Raw genomic sequence first — 14725 nt, forward strand, 5'->3', positions numbered from 1 at the left:
AACGTCAAGCCACCTGGCAGCGAGGAAGAGCAGTGCTGTCAGCTAGAGGCTGCTACTGACAGGAGAAGGCCTGAAGACAGGCTGGAGCTACCTGCTGCCGCTGGCTGGCAATTCTGCAGCGCGGGCGTGAGGCAGAGCTCAAAGTCAGGCAGCCAGCGCCGGGGCTGGGTGAGGAGGAGAAGCAGCAGCCCGGTGAGAAGAAGGGGTGCAGCAGGAGGGCGAGCGATCAGGGAGAACAGAAGGACCTGCTCTTTCTGTGGAAGAGGAAGGTGAAGGAGACCCACGGCACGTGTCACGCTGCGCTTGGCCCACGCGCCAGCCCGCTGAGCGAACGGGACCACGCTCGTTAAAACCCTGGCTGTACGGGCACACGGGAGGCGTCTCGCAACGCGCCGCCCGGTCACACGGCATCCCGCTCCGCGCTGCAGCAGGCGCTGAATCCCGGGGAGCGGCAGGATTTTGGGGCGGCGGTGCAGGGGAGCAGGTCGGCTTACCTTGGCTGGAGCCTGCGAGTCCTTACTCGTGCAGCGTCCCCTCCGTCACACCACGAGGTGTTCTGCAGCGCTGCATGCAAGAAATTAGTATGCAAAGTCTACTGTGTGAAGAGACACAACAGACAACCTGGCCGTTTAGATCTTGAACATCTTAATAAAGTACTGAAAAGCTTTATAAACAAAAAAGCTTTTAAGGAAATGTGCGCATCATCCACCTTGGCTGAAGGAAACAAAACCACAACGTAGCATAAATCAGCAGTTATTACTCTCGGGTTTTAAACAGTTAGCATTCTTAAATTAAAGAGTCTTCCTCACACCAGACAGGCTTCTGACCTGCTTGGTGTGCTCGGGAAGCAGCACCGCTGCCCTCAGAAGCGCGCGCAGAGACTCTGGCACCGGGGCCGTGACTGTCAAACACGTCTGGATCATTTTCCTCGGGTGAGTTCAGAAATGAGGCCTTCCCAGAGTTCAAGCCGTTTGTATTCCCAGGCCCAGCCGCAAAGTCTGGTGAGAAGGAGGTGTCCTCCACCAACCCATCTCCTGAACAGGCCTGAAAAGGTGGTTCAGATGTCGGCAAAACCCTGGCGATGCCTCCTTCCTCTGGCAGAGCGCCTGGGGCTGAGCCGCAAGCCCCAGCAGCAGCCCGGAACTCCAGCCCACGGATCCCGACGCAGTCACCTCTCCACCTCCGCACGGCTTCCCTCCGCTCCTCGGGGCCCAGCCTGTCGAGGCGCCGGGCCCTCAACGCCGGAGACGGGAACAACGTTCCTTGGAGAACTCGCAGCAAGTACCTGCAAAATAAACCCGGCTTCAACTCAGCTGTTTAGAAGCAGACTCGGAACTGTTTCCAGCAACACTCAAGGGAACCAAACCCCCTCCGAGTCACCCCGGGGCTGCAGCAGCCTCTGGAGCAGCTTTCGCAGGTGCCGTTTTGCGAACATAAACTAGACGGCCACCAACTGCACCGGCACATGTTTTAAAACTGGTGTTTTCACCGACAGATCTCCATTGCTTCCACGTTTCTGCCCCGAGCGCAGCGCTCCTGCCGACCGGTCACTGCAGCCACGTGCGCTGCCAGCTCCCGGATCCAGGGTCCCAGCTGCACGGGAAGCGGAGCTTTCGGCACACGGCGTCAGGCCCCAGGAAAAGGTATCGGAATCAGCGCGCAGCTTAGAGTTTCGCCTGGCACTTCAGTGCAAACACAGGGAGTTCAGAGCTATCGTGGAAAAAATCAGGCCCAGAAAAATTCATGCTTCCAGCTGAGAAGCTGTTTGTCAGTCACTGCTGTTTTGCACTGGTCATCTAGCACTAATATAGACCTGGAAAGCTGGGAAGAGTAGGCAGAGCATCGTTCTAAAACTCACAACCTTTGCAGAAGCCAGAGAATTCACCAGAAGCAGAACGAAAATGAAAGCAAAGGCCAAAGAAACACAGCACCACATGCAGTAAGAGGAATACAGAGTACAAGTGATGTTCCAGAATTAAACTCTAGGAATAATTCATATTAGAACTGAGTTAACAGGCAACTTAGGCTGGGCAAAAGTTCTCTTCTCAGATTTTTGCAGCGAATTTTCGGTCAGCAGGGCACCCAACCTCTGTCCCTCTGTAGAACCGCTCCTTACAAACCCCAGCGAAAGCCCTGAATTATAATACAAATCACAAAAGAAATTTTTTCTTTACTGAAACTTCCTTTGAGAACACGCCACTAAAGAGCTGTCCTCACGTGGCTTGGGCTCGTACAGGTACGAAGTTTTCTTTACACTGGGGAGCAGGGGGGGAGGAAGACCTCTAGCCAGAGAGATTTATAGCATCACTGCCTCAAAGAAAACCGATTTTATTACTATAAAACAGAAACGCACCTGGGCAGCAGAGCAAGACAAGTGGTCAGGAGGCAAACCAAGTAAAACACGGGGTCTGCCACGTGCTTCTCCATGATCCAGTAAGGATTCGACGGCGGGTTGTGGGTTTTGCAGGTTGCCCCAAAAGCCAGAGCGAAGACAAAGTAGAGCAGGATGCTGCCAGCTATAACCACTGCATGTATCCAAGTCTGCCGTTCAGAAAAGGAAAGAAATCGGATTTCAGCCGTGCCCAGAAGGACCTGTAACACCCGTACGTGTGCACACCGGCACGCGTGACCACGCACACACCCCTCCTCCAAGGACAGCTGCTTCACGGAACTGAGCACAGACCTGTTCGAGTAATACTCCTAGTTCTGCACAAAACATTCCAGGAAGAAAGGAGCCTGCTTCCTCCAGGTCACAGGCAAGCCAGCCATTTCATTTTTGTTATTCTACTAAATTCATAGCCTTGCATTCCCTTGCGAACGACGGTTTTTTGTGCCACCTGCCTTCGGCAACCACCTCCAGCAGCAGAGAAAGCCTCCTTAAGCAAAGGGAGGCAAGATCTTCAGAGGACACCACCCTTACATGTCTTGCTTGAGACACTGATCGACCGTTCTACACTGGAGTTTTCTATAATTTTATACCTAAACAGCTATAACAGTCACTGGGAAACAACACTGTCATCGGTCTGACGGCTTGCCGACATTCAAAAATGCCAAATAAACCCCATTTAAGCAATGTTTTCCTATTCAGAGCGTGGATACACTCCTGCTACCCGTATCTTCTCAATAAAGACAATTTTTATCACTGCTGCCATGCTCCCAAAAGAACAACGAAAAGACTGAATCACAACTTGCAATTTCATCCATCATGAAGCAATCCAAAAAATTATTTTTCAAAAAAGTGACAGAGAAAAAAATAAAACCGACTAATGTGTATCCTCCTACTGCACATATTATTGTATTTTCTTTAAAATTATGCAAAACAGCCAAGTAAGCCTTGAAAGTGCCGTAAATCTATCCAAGCTAATGCAGATACTTTCGCTTGTGCAGACTTCATTAAAAACTGGAGTAGCATTTCTGCAGCACATTGGTTCTCTACTTCTGGCACCAAAATACCCCTCTGCATTGTCCGTCCTGGCCACGGAGCAGATCCTCAGTTCCAAGCATCCAGAATCAACAGTTCTCACCGTCGTCTCCGAGACACAAGCTTGGGAACTAACGAAGGCTCAGCAGATCACTGCCTGGTTTCACCATTTGCAAAACGAAACCGACACCCCCCCAGACCGCCGTGCCCTAACGAGGCAGGATCCTTTCACTATTTACCAATAATTCTGAGGCCAAACTTTGTTAACTTTAGTCGTATGAATAATTCTATTGGCTCCAACAACAGGCGCATTGGGAGAGCTCAAATGGTCACATATCAAAATACTTAAGTTTTGGCCCTTTTATACTTGTTCTGTTTTGTATATAAAGCTCTTTTTTCTCCTTAAATTTACCAAAAGGTAATATAGGTTTTTTATATATATAGTAATATAGCTAGGAATATACTTTTGAAAGAAAGTACTCACCACAGACTTGCACTCAATGAGAAGGTGAAACAGGACTATGAAGAGCGCCGCTGTATTTATAGGGTTTCCAAAAGAGAAAACGTCTATATCCGAGCCGCAGTAAGTCTGCAACAGAAGACAGTGGTCAGCGTAACTCATTCTTTACACCCAGTCCTAACACACAAAACAGCACGAAACGTTTCGATACCGTACACATCTGCACGCACACAGTTCAGCTCAGTTCCAATGACGATCCTGTTCGTACACATTTACAAAGGAGGAGGCAACATCAAACCCTTTATTTCATTCTCTAATTTGCCTGGGTTCTTAGTAAGTCAAAATGTAGAAATATATTTCGTAGCCAGTACTTACAAAGTAAGGCACAAAAAAGCAAACGAGACTTTGGTAAAAAGCATCCAGCAAGGTCATCCAGAAAGTGGAAGGCAGGTATGCCTGTAAGAAAAAAAGATAATGGTATTGAGACAAATCGCTGTATCCTTAATTAGCATTAATTTCTATTTGGGGAAAGATGATCTGCAGAAGCACTGGCAGTTCGTTTCCCAATGAAGAAGCATCTTCTGTGCTATGATAATAAGAATAAAGAGCTCACTCTATATGTGTGGCTAACTGATGGTATTCAAATCAGCAGCCAGATCTGGGAACTCTGATCTTAGAATCACAGAACCACACAGTCATTAAGGTTGGAAAAGACCTCTGAGATCATCAAGTGCAACCATCAACCCAACACCACCATGCCTGCTAAATCATGTCCTGAAGTGCCACATCTACACAGTTTTTGAACATCTCCAGGCATGGGGACTCCACCACTTCCCTGGGCAGCCTTGCCCAGTGCTTGATACCCGTTTAGTGAAGAAATTTTTCCTGATATCCAACCTAAGCCTCCCCTGACACAACTTGAGGCCATTGCCTCTTGTCATATCGCTGGTTACCTGGGAGAAGAGACCAACACCCACCTCATTGCAACCTCCTCTCAGGTAGTTGTAGAGAGCAATAAGGTCTCCCCTCAGCCTCCTCTTCTCCAGACTGAACAGCCCCAGCTCCCTCAGCCGCTCCTCATCAGACTTGTTCTCCAGACCCCTCCCCAGCCTCGCTACCCTTCTCTGGACACGCTCCAGCCCCTCAATGTCCTTCTTAGAGTGAGGGGCCCAAAGCTGAACACAGCACTCAAGGTGCAGCCTCACCAGTGCCGAGTACAGGGGCACGATCCCCTCCCTGCTCCTGCTGGCCACACCATTCCTGATCCAAGCCAGGATGCCGCTGGCCTTCTTGGCCACCCGGGCACACTGCTGGCTCATGTTCAGCTGTGTAATGCCCTCATTCTGGTTATGTTGCCTCAAAACCTTCAGTCAGCTCAGATCACCATACACATCCTTGTAACACTGACTTTGTCAAAACTCCCTGTGACGGACAAAGCACAGACCTGCTCCAGCCACTCTACAGAGGCTTGGATCCGTATGAAAAGAGTAATTAGTTTTGCAAAAATATTGTAAACAGGTATGTAAAAAGAAACCTAAAAGTCCACAAACAAAACAAATCGTCCCCTCGCTGTATACCCTGCTTCCCTTCTGACCCAGACCTAGTCTTCCGCCAGGTTACAGAGATGAGACTGCACAACGAGTGCACATCAAGCTGTAGCTCTGTTTCTCATGGCATTTGTTAGAACAGAACAGACCATTTCTGTTGGAAGGGACCTACAGCGATCATCCAGCCCAGCTGCCTGGGCACTTCAGGGCTGACCCGAAGTCAAAGCCTGTTCTTAAAGGCATCACCCAAATGGCCCTTCAACACTGACAGGCCTGGGGCGTCGACCCCCTCCCTCGGACGTCTGTGCCAGTGTTTGCCCACCCTCTCAGTCAAGAAATGCTTCCTAACGTCCAGTCTGTTATTCACAGGCTACAATCACAAAGAAAATGGTGAGTTTTAGGTGACTCATGTGTGCAGTGTTTCCTATCTCTGGGCTACTAGCATCTGTTTTGTCTCAGGCTCAGTATGCCACTACCATCGATTGCTATAATAAAAATATCATTTCAATTAAGTGTTATATTAAAAAAAATATTAAAGTTAAAATTACACTAGTATTCATGCTAAGCAAAGCAGAAATCGGCAAAAAGCTTACTGATTCATGTAGCTTTGATTCAGAAACTACCCCGTTCTCGCTGCGTTTTTCTGCGCTAAAAGTTTGGACAGGATTTACTCACAGAGCAGATCTTACGTACCATGTTTTCAGACGGGAGAAGAGTGCCACCAGCACATTGCAGAACGTACCCATGAGGGGAAAAGACCCCTGAACGACAGAACTTTCTTGAGGATTATTTGAAAGGAATCTGCTCTGGCTCTTACCCACTCCTCATTACTTAGGCAGCCGAGGCCCTTGTATGACAGTGAAAAACCAGCCCCTAGTGCCCTTATCTTTAAAAGTAAGCCCAGATGCCCAAAAGAAACCCATTTAGAGGAAGCATGCTGACAGCTGAGGCAGTGAACGAAGCCAACACGCTGGTAACGATGTTTATCTAGCACATCGCTTCACCTCAAGTCCTTAATTTCTCTCTTTATCCAAATGTCTGCTAAGACGGGGTGTATAGCTGGAAAGAGCCTACAAAAAACTTTTGAAAAAAGAGCTTTTATTTGTGCACAGGCCTAGATGTTTTTCTACCAGAGAAAGCGGTTTTAAACTTCACGTGTCCCTGATGTGAGCCATGAAGCAGAGACAGACAGACACGGCTCAAACGCTGACCGTTTCAACTGGCTTCAGGCACAGCGTTGTTTAACCTACCACAGATTTCTGGCTCGTCCTGTACAGCTGTGGCAGCTGCATCAGTATCTCCGCAGACACGTCTTTGTCCAGGACACCATAAATGATGGGTGGCACCGACGTAAAGAGGAGATTGAAAAGAATCAAGATCCAGTAGTCAGTCATCGATGTGCCCGAAAACCCACAGAAGAACTGGTACCAGAACAGGAGGTTCACGTAGGCCTGAAAAGTCCAAGATGACACCATAAAATGTTACCCACAGACAAGTATTTTAAAAGCCAGGAGGAAAACAGGCACATCGTAGGTCTGGTTACAGTAATTTGTGGAAAATTAAGTATAAATGCTGTGGAGTTCATGCCAATCCCACACCTTGAAATCACATTTGACTAGCACACAGCTTCGCGTTTCAGAACTGGACACGACCTGTTTAAATAGTCCTGCTGCCTCCACATTAGCAATCGCTGTTACCCACTGCTTAATGAAATCAAACAATGGCTTGGAGAGGGAAATTCAGTCCAAGGAATGAGAGTCTCTGGTCTCTGCAGACATCAGTGGGAAAACTGAACTGTTTGACGTATGTTTTTTGTGTCTTTTTGTACCCATTCGCAATAGCATCACAGAATCATTCAGGTTGGAAAAGACCTCTGAGATCATCAAGTCCAGCTGTCAACCCAACACCCCCACGCCTGCTAAACCATGTCCCGAAGTGCCACATCCACACGGTTTTTGAACCCCTCCAGGGATGGGGACTCCACCACCTCCCTGGGCAGCCTGGTCCAATGCCTGACCACGCTTTCAGTACAGAAATTTTTCCTAACATCCAATCTAAACCTCCCCTGATGCAACTTGAGGCCATTAAAAGAAAACTAAAAAACAACATAAAGCCCTGCTAAATCCTTCAGCGCTCTCAGACATGCAAACTGTGATTTCCCTGGGATGGGACAGCTACATACCACGTTCTTGTAGAAGAAGTAAAGCACCATGTTGGTAAGCCTGGTGTAACACCAATGACCGTGGACAAGCAGCAGCTTCCTGAGGTGCCTGAACTGAGAGATTGCAAAGTCACTTGCCATCACAGCCTGCAACGCACACGAAGGAAAGGATATGTTATACCCAAACTGCGAAAGATCAGCTTCAGGTACCGCCACGTGAGCAACGTACTGTTGGAAATTCTTAGGTTGTTTTTTTCAATACAGAGTGCTTTCGGTCTTGCCCTCCCTCAGATCTGAGCCCCTCCATGTCACGCTTTACACAAACACACACAGCTCAGCCCGACGCAGCAGAGGCAGGAACGCGGCCGTCCTCGTTATTAGCACACACCCACACAGAAATCACTGATGCTTAGGCTGCTTGTTTCCTGGCCGGACGCGAGTAACAGGGAGTGCGGTGGCAGGCAAGCTCTGCTGTTTGGAGTCTGAAGCCCTGCAGCATCCAGCTTCTGAGTGCTCCTGGAAGAGCGCTGAGGCCTGGGTGTGAGCTCAGGCTGCAAACTCCTGCCTGTGTACAGGCCTTTCCACTGGGCCTCCAGGGGAAAATCTTAACCAATTTAAAATGGAATCTGATGTCATGTGCAGCTGTCTTTGTGTACATTACCTGCATGCCTTCCTGGCCCGATATTCCCACACCAGCGTCAGCCACCTGGATCATGCTGACATCGTTGGCACCATCACCTACAGAGAAAAGAAAAGAGGAAACATCAAAACTAACCTCTGATGTTCGGAATGCAGCCTGGAGGCAGCTTTGTCGGCTATCACATCGCCATGGAGGTGGCAGGAAAAGACAAATATACAAGAACGCCAGAGAGTTCAGCGAAAAACATTTTTATGGCCAGCAGCGCAGCCTATGGAAACCCCACAGAACGCAGGATTAGGAAGCAGAAGGCCTGACTGAACTGAGCTATATTCTCCACATGGGTATCAGCTGTTCTTTTTGTCAGAGTTTAGTTGGTATTGTGGAACAGAAAGTACGGGTGGTTTAAACCACAGCCGGTCATCTCCCCTCTCCCTCCCTATTTTTGGGGGCTGCGATGGAGAGTGACAAGGAAAGCCCCCTCACTTGCTCCTCTGGACGTGTTACATAGCACTGTGCGTGACTGCTGCCGTTCTTGTTGCGTGGGATTACCATGAGTAAGTTTACGGACTACGTTTGCTAGTTCAGAAGACTAACATCTTCTTACACCAGAGACAACTACGATTCAAAGGATTATCTTCCCTGTAAAGTAAATTTTGTGACAGACATTAACAAAAATCTAGGAGGGAAGAAACTGGCTTCTACTTCTTTTCAGAGAAAAGAAGATAACCACCAGACTCACCCACAGCCAGTGTCATTGCCTTTAGCTTGCTTCGCACCAGCCTGACCAGGACACTCTTCTGCAGCGGCGTGGCTCGGCAGCAGACCACAGCCTGGCACTTTTCTGTGAGTTCCAGGAAAGTATCCTGCAGGCTGCCATGAAGAACGTGCTCTAAAGTCCTTCCATCTATAACCAGGCCTGCACTGAACCCTGGAGCTTGGGCGGAGCGACTTGCAGAGACGTTCCCAAGCTTCTGGCCAGGGGTTTTTTTGGCAGGAGTATTCTTCTGGATGCCTTCTAAAATTTTGCTGATGACCAAGGCACAGGCATCCTAATGAAACACAAGTGTAAGGCAACTTATTAAGTACTGTTTGTGTTCTGGCTCCCTTTTCAGTTTGTAAAATACATACGGAGAGCAGGTCAAGCGCTGCCCTTGCGCAGCATTTCTCTTGCATCCAGCAAGGCTCAGACACGAGGCTGAACAACCCCTTAAAATCACAAAGGATGCAGTCGGTTGTTAATAAAGGGGCTCGTGATTTAACTTTGCTTAAGCAGATTGGCTTGGTCATTGTACCAGGAGAAGGGAAAAAACTGATGCAAATCAGAAAATGTTCACAGACTAGCAGAAAAAACAAGCATTAAGGATTCTGTAAAATAAATACAGCTTTGATTGCAGACTTTTGTTCTCCTCTACATTTCTTTTATTTGGCATGCAAATCCAAACATGCATTTCACATCAGACTACAGGTGAGCTGCAAAAAATTACTGAAGAACTGGCCTTGTGGAATTTTTTTACCTTGTCAGAATCAATATAAGATGCCCAAAAGATTCTTGATATCAATACATGTAATGCGTGTGCTACACAGAAGAAAATACATATTCTTAAAACTTGTCATTATTTTACTTTGAAATGCAACACTATCAAATCCTGCCTGTTTTTTATGTCAAAGTCCAGTTAGAGGAGGACAAGCGCTTCTGAAAAAGGGGCTCAGTTCTCACTGTTACGACACTTGTTGCGCAGCAGGAAAAAAGGAAGAAATAAGTGTTAGCGAAAATCAAGCCCTAAGCTTTCCTCAAACACAACTGGCCTAAAAATCCTTTCTTTTTCACTTTATTTTCCCCACAGTTACCATTTGCCACACAATCTTTTATGGCAGATACAAACTGAATTTCTAAAGTATCATATAAGGAGAGAAAAACAGAAAAACAAAAGGTCTTAGAAAAATCCTCCAGTCCTTCAGAAAAGTCTCAGATTTCAGGTCTCTGCTCTGAGGAGAGACATTTCATATGTTGGCTTTATCAGTTACAAGTAACAATTTTGCTCTTATGAAACCCCAAATTGATAAAAACCAAGATGTGAAGAACAGCTGGTTATAAGCATCCACAAGAGGACGCAACGATCAAGGAGGATTAAAGCTGCCACCCAAACCAGCGGCATTTTTAACCACGCTTTGGCACCCGACTCAGCTACGGGGTGCTGGGGAGAAGGGGGCTTTATCTCTGATAAAATTGTTGGCAGGTGAGTTTTCTTGCACAGTGCGCAATGTACCTTACTGAGACAACTCTCTGTGCATTTATGCAAGACAAGCAGGGCGGAGGGCATATCTTACACAGAGCAGCACAGAACTTCATTCAAGAGAACTTGCATGACCATAATTCTTACATTGGTAATACGCTGAAACTCAGAGCCGTTTAAAATCTCTAATAATTATTATTATCTCTAATAATAATCTCTTCCAGTCTCCAGTGAAGCATGTCAACTCGCTAACCTACCACAAGGGGAAATGAAGCAGTCTGTTCAATTAAAATCATTAATCATCATTTAAGGACTGTATATGAAAAAAAAACAGGTGTTACACAGATACAAAGGATTTCATATTTTGCCCGTAAGGAAGCAAACCGTCAGTTTTCCAGTATTTTCATCTTCCAGGAAATCATGCCACCTCTGCTTGGTTGGGAATGCACAGAACATTTTATTTTTCAGTATTGCCCTGTGACACAGGGCAGAGGAAAAAAGAAATTGGAAGAAAAGTGTGATTTCCCACTCACCCTACTCTGTGATTTGAGAGTGAAGACTCTGTCGTCCGGCTCCAGCAGTTTACAGGCGTAGGCAATGTTGACAGCGGTCTCTCTCTTGTCACCTGTCAGCATCCAGATTTTTATTCCCGCTTTCCGTAACGCCTGTATCGTGTCTGGAACCCCCTCCTGCAGGCGATCTTCGATGCCAGTGGCACCTGAATCGAGACAAGCAGAAGGATTAGTGCTACTGTATTTCCAAAGCCAAAGCGCTGCAAGACACCCTGCTGGGATGTGCGTGGGAATTCCTCCCTTCTGCATCTTCCTGGCCCAGAGGCTGCTGACACGCAGCCTCCTTACAGCCTCGGGGCCTCCAACTCTTCACAGGACCCTTTTAACTTAACTTTTCTCATTCTCACGGTTGTTTCGTCCCGCAGTGGCTGTGGGACACGGACTCCAAGGCTTCTCAAGACAAACGCACTCCATTATTCCCACTCCCTCGTACCCCAGACTGCCCCAAACCTTCCTTCAAACCTTCAAGGCCCACTTCTCCTTATTCTCAGCTCTGCTCCAGGCTGAATTCTCCGTACCTCTCGTCCCAAGCCCTCACCTTTCCCACACCAAAATCCCCTCTTCTTGCATCCGATTCTCACACGCTGCTGCAAAGACCTGCCATTCATCAGCAGGTTTGTCAGCCACTCCTCACTGCAGGACCTCCCGTCCCAGGTCACAGAATATCACAGAATATCACAGAATAGTAGGGGTTGGAAGGGACCTCTGTGGGTCATCTAGTCCAACCCCCCAACTGTAATTCACCTGTGTTCTGCCCTCCCTCCCGCCTGCACTGCCAACCTCGGCACAATCCCCCACGGGGAGGAAACGCCTGCTCCAGCACACACCCCTGGGTGGTTATAGAAAGACTTTCAACAAATAAATACAGAGGTTTTAACAGAGGTATCTTCTCTTCTGGTGTGCGCAGCAGGCAGGACTCTGCCCCTAGCACCAGCTCACAAAATCTTCTGTTCTGGTAACAGTGAGGTAACACACCACCAGCGTAAAGCAGAAGCATCTCTGAAAAGCTGCAGTGCCACGATTTACTATGGTACGGGACATTTTCGTGGCTTTATCACAACATAAATGGTACTAAATCATAACCAGGAGACACAGCTTGGCTTGTGGAAATCTCAGGCTGAGAGAGTTTCTCAGAAAGAAACTTCAGCCAGTTGCAGCTAGGTTAATTCCAACAGACAAACAACAAAGAAATTCCAGTCCAAGTTTTCCCTCCTGGCAAGTTGGGTAGAGAGGAACCTGATGAGGTTCACCAAGGGCAAGGGCAGGGTCCTGCACCTGGGGAGGAACAACCCCAGGCACCAGTACAGGCTGGGGCTGAGCTGCTGGAGAGCAGCTCTGTGGAGAGGGACTGGGAGTGCTGGGGGACGGCAGGGTGACCATGAGCCAGCAGCGTGCCCTGGGTGCCAAGAAGGCCAATGGGATCCTGGGGTGCATCAAGAGGAGTGTGGGCAGCAGGGCGAGGGAGGTTCTCCTTCCCCTCTGCTCTGCCCTGGTGAGGCCCCATCTGCAGTGCTGTGTCCAGTGCTGGGCTCCCCAGTTCAAGAAAGATTAGGAGCTACTGGAGAGAGTCCAGTGGAGGGCTGCGAGGATGAGGAGGGGACTGGAGCATCTCTGCTACGAGGAGAGGCTGAGGGAGCTGGGCTTGTTCAGCTTGGGGAAGAGAAGGCTGAGAGGGGACCCAATATATGCTTATAAATATCTCAAGGGTGGATGTCAGGAGGACGGGGCCAGACTCTTTCCAGTGGTGCCCAGCGACAGGACAAGGGGCAATGGGCACAAACTGAGGCAGAGGAAGCTCCAGCTGAACACGAGGAAGAACTTCTTCCCTCTGAGGGTGACGGAGCCCTGGCCCAGGCTGCCCAGGGAGGTTGTGGAGTCTCCTTCTCTGGAGATATTCCAGCCCCGCCTGGATGCGGTGCTGTGCAGCCTGCTGTGGGTGACCCTGCTTGGGCAGGGGGTTGGGCTGGGGGACCCACAGAGGGCCCTGCCAACCCCCACCATTCTGTGATTCTGTTTCCAGCACGGGACTCCAGCCCGCAATTTGTATACAAAGCGCTGTCCTGTGGGGATGGATAAGAGCCAAACGGTCGGGCAAATTTCTGTGCTACAGCGATTTCTTCGGCAAAGAGCTGCCAACAGGGCACAGAGCTCACGGCCCCTGGTCTGTGGGCAGACGAAAACCTCCCGGTCCTTGCAGGCCAACAACGGAGGCAGGAAGGAGGGCGCTGGGATCTGCTTGATGCTTCTGTGAGAGGCGCTGCCAGGCATCGAGGGAAGAGAGACAAACGCTGTTTCAGCATGGGTGCTCTGTACACTTAGCACTCCCCTTCCCAGGTCCTTGAGCACTCTGTAACCCAAGAGGAGCCGGTTTCAACACGCACACTGCAGATCTGCGCTTAGTCAAGTGCTTTCCAGAAATAGATTTCCACTGCAGTAAAGGCCTGAGGCTTTATACATAGCCAGACGGATTTCGTACCTGCCTACGCAGTGGACTACAAACCACTGCTGTCCTCCACGATCCTGGCAATACTGAGATGATTTGAATTTTTGCTTGCTGTTCTTTGAGGACAAAGTCTTCATTTCTCAGTCCTAAGAGGATAGTCAGAGTTACAGCTGCAGCTACATCAGTAATGTTTATTAAGAAAGAAAAGGAAGGCTCAGAGAAGCAGGATAAGAAGTGCTGTAAGGAGTCCTACTCTGCAGATCACAATGTGCAGTGCCCCAGGCAGGGGTAACTAAGCTAGCAGAGGTGCTAACAGCAAGCACCTCAGCAGTATGGAGGAGCCATTTATTATTCTCACTCCCATTCAAGATTGGGGCCAACCCATATTGCACTCTCCCACCAGAGACATGAGATAAAAACATGCCTTGAGCCTGCAGGACAGCAGGTCTCCAGAGCAACTACGCTTCCCCCTGCTGACTCTAGTGCAAAAGGGTACCCGTACAGCACATCGTCCCTTAAAACTGCAGCAGCTACCAGCACTGCTCTGGCTTCTCTGCAGAAACTGCAGCCAGTAACCCCAGAAGTCCTTTTAGTATCAAGGTTTGTGGCATTTGCTCTGGGCAGATGTGGCACAAAACGAGGGAAGTAACACCCTTCCGCACACAGGATCTGTCTCTTCAGCTTCCAGCATCAGCTGCCTTTACCACCACAGTCAGATCTCTGCACTTTGCTTTCCACATGTTATTTGCTGGGCCGTCCTCTAGAGCTATTATCCCCGACTGCCTGCAGTTTACACTTCCACATCCACACCAAACATTTCTCATTTTGTTCTGGCCTCCCCATTTCTGCACAGCTGAACGACCATCAGAGGAACGGTTCCTGCAGAAGCACGCCTGACTTCGTGTTATTACCGGAGGACACAGCACAAGCGTACCTGCTGTGCCAGAAACGCAGCAGTGATGGAAAACATGCCCAGAAGTGGGATGCCCGTGAATGTTTGCCTGGGCAGGTCTGTGATTTGTTATTATCATTTTACGTGCTTATTAACGATGACACTTAAAAACTCTACTGAGCACAGAAAAGAAACCCAATTAAAAAAAAAAAAAAAAAAATCAGTAAAACTTTACCCTTTACAAGCAACAGAAGAGCACTACCTGTCTTCAGTGTGTTTTACAACTAGTACAAACTCACCAGCAAGATTTATGAAAATTCAAGAGTGACAATAAATCCTAGGTCTGCAGAAAGCT

At 48.5% G+C, this 14725-nt stretch overlaps 1 protein-coding gene across 1 annotated transcript in view; it reads right to left on the minus strand.

Annotated features, from left to right (window-relative positions):
* Positions 1–624: 624 nt before the first annotated feature.
* Positions 625–14725, minus strand: part of ATP10D (ATPase phospholipid transporting 10D (putative)) — a 50563-nt gene continuing 36462 nt past the window's right edge. The window contains exons 15-23 of the mRNA XM_075422039.1: positions 10997–11181; positions 8969–9278; positions 8251–8327; positions 7611–7736; positions 6679–6879; positions 4257–4337; positions 3906–4010; positions 2354–2541; positions 625–1285 (exon numbers count right to left, since the gene is read on the minus strand). Of these exons, the coding sequence (XP_075278154.1) occupies positions 787–1285; positions 2354–2541; positions 3906–4010; positions 4257–4337; positions 6679–6879; positions 7611–7736; positions 8251–8327; positions 8969–9278; positions 10997–11181 (1772 nt within the window). The 3' untranslated portion in view covers positions 625–786. The remainder of the gene's footprint in view (positions 1286–2353; positions 2542–3905; positions 4011–4256; positions 4338–6678; positions 6880–7610; positions 7737–8250; positions 8328–8968; positions 9279–10996; positions 11182–14725) is intronic.

The sequence above is a fragment of the Opisthocomus hoazin genome, chromosome 5 (genome assembly GCF_030867145.1).
Source record: "Opisthocomus hoazin isolate bOpiHoa1 chromosome 5, bOpiHoa1.hap1, whole genome shotgun sequence".
In the NCBI taxonomy this organism is placed as follows: Eukaryota; Metazoa; Chordata; class Aves; order Opisthocomiformes; family Opisthocomidae; genus Opisthocomus; species Opisthocomus hoazin.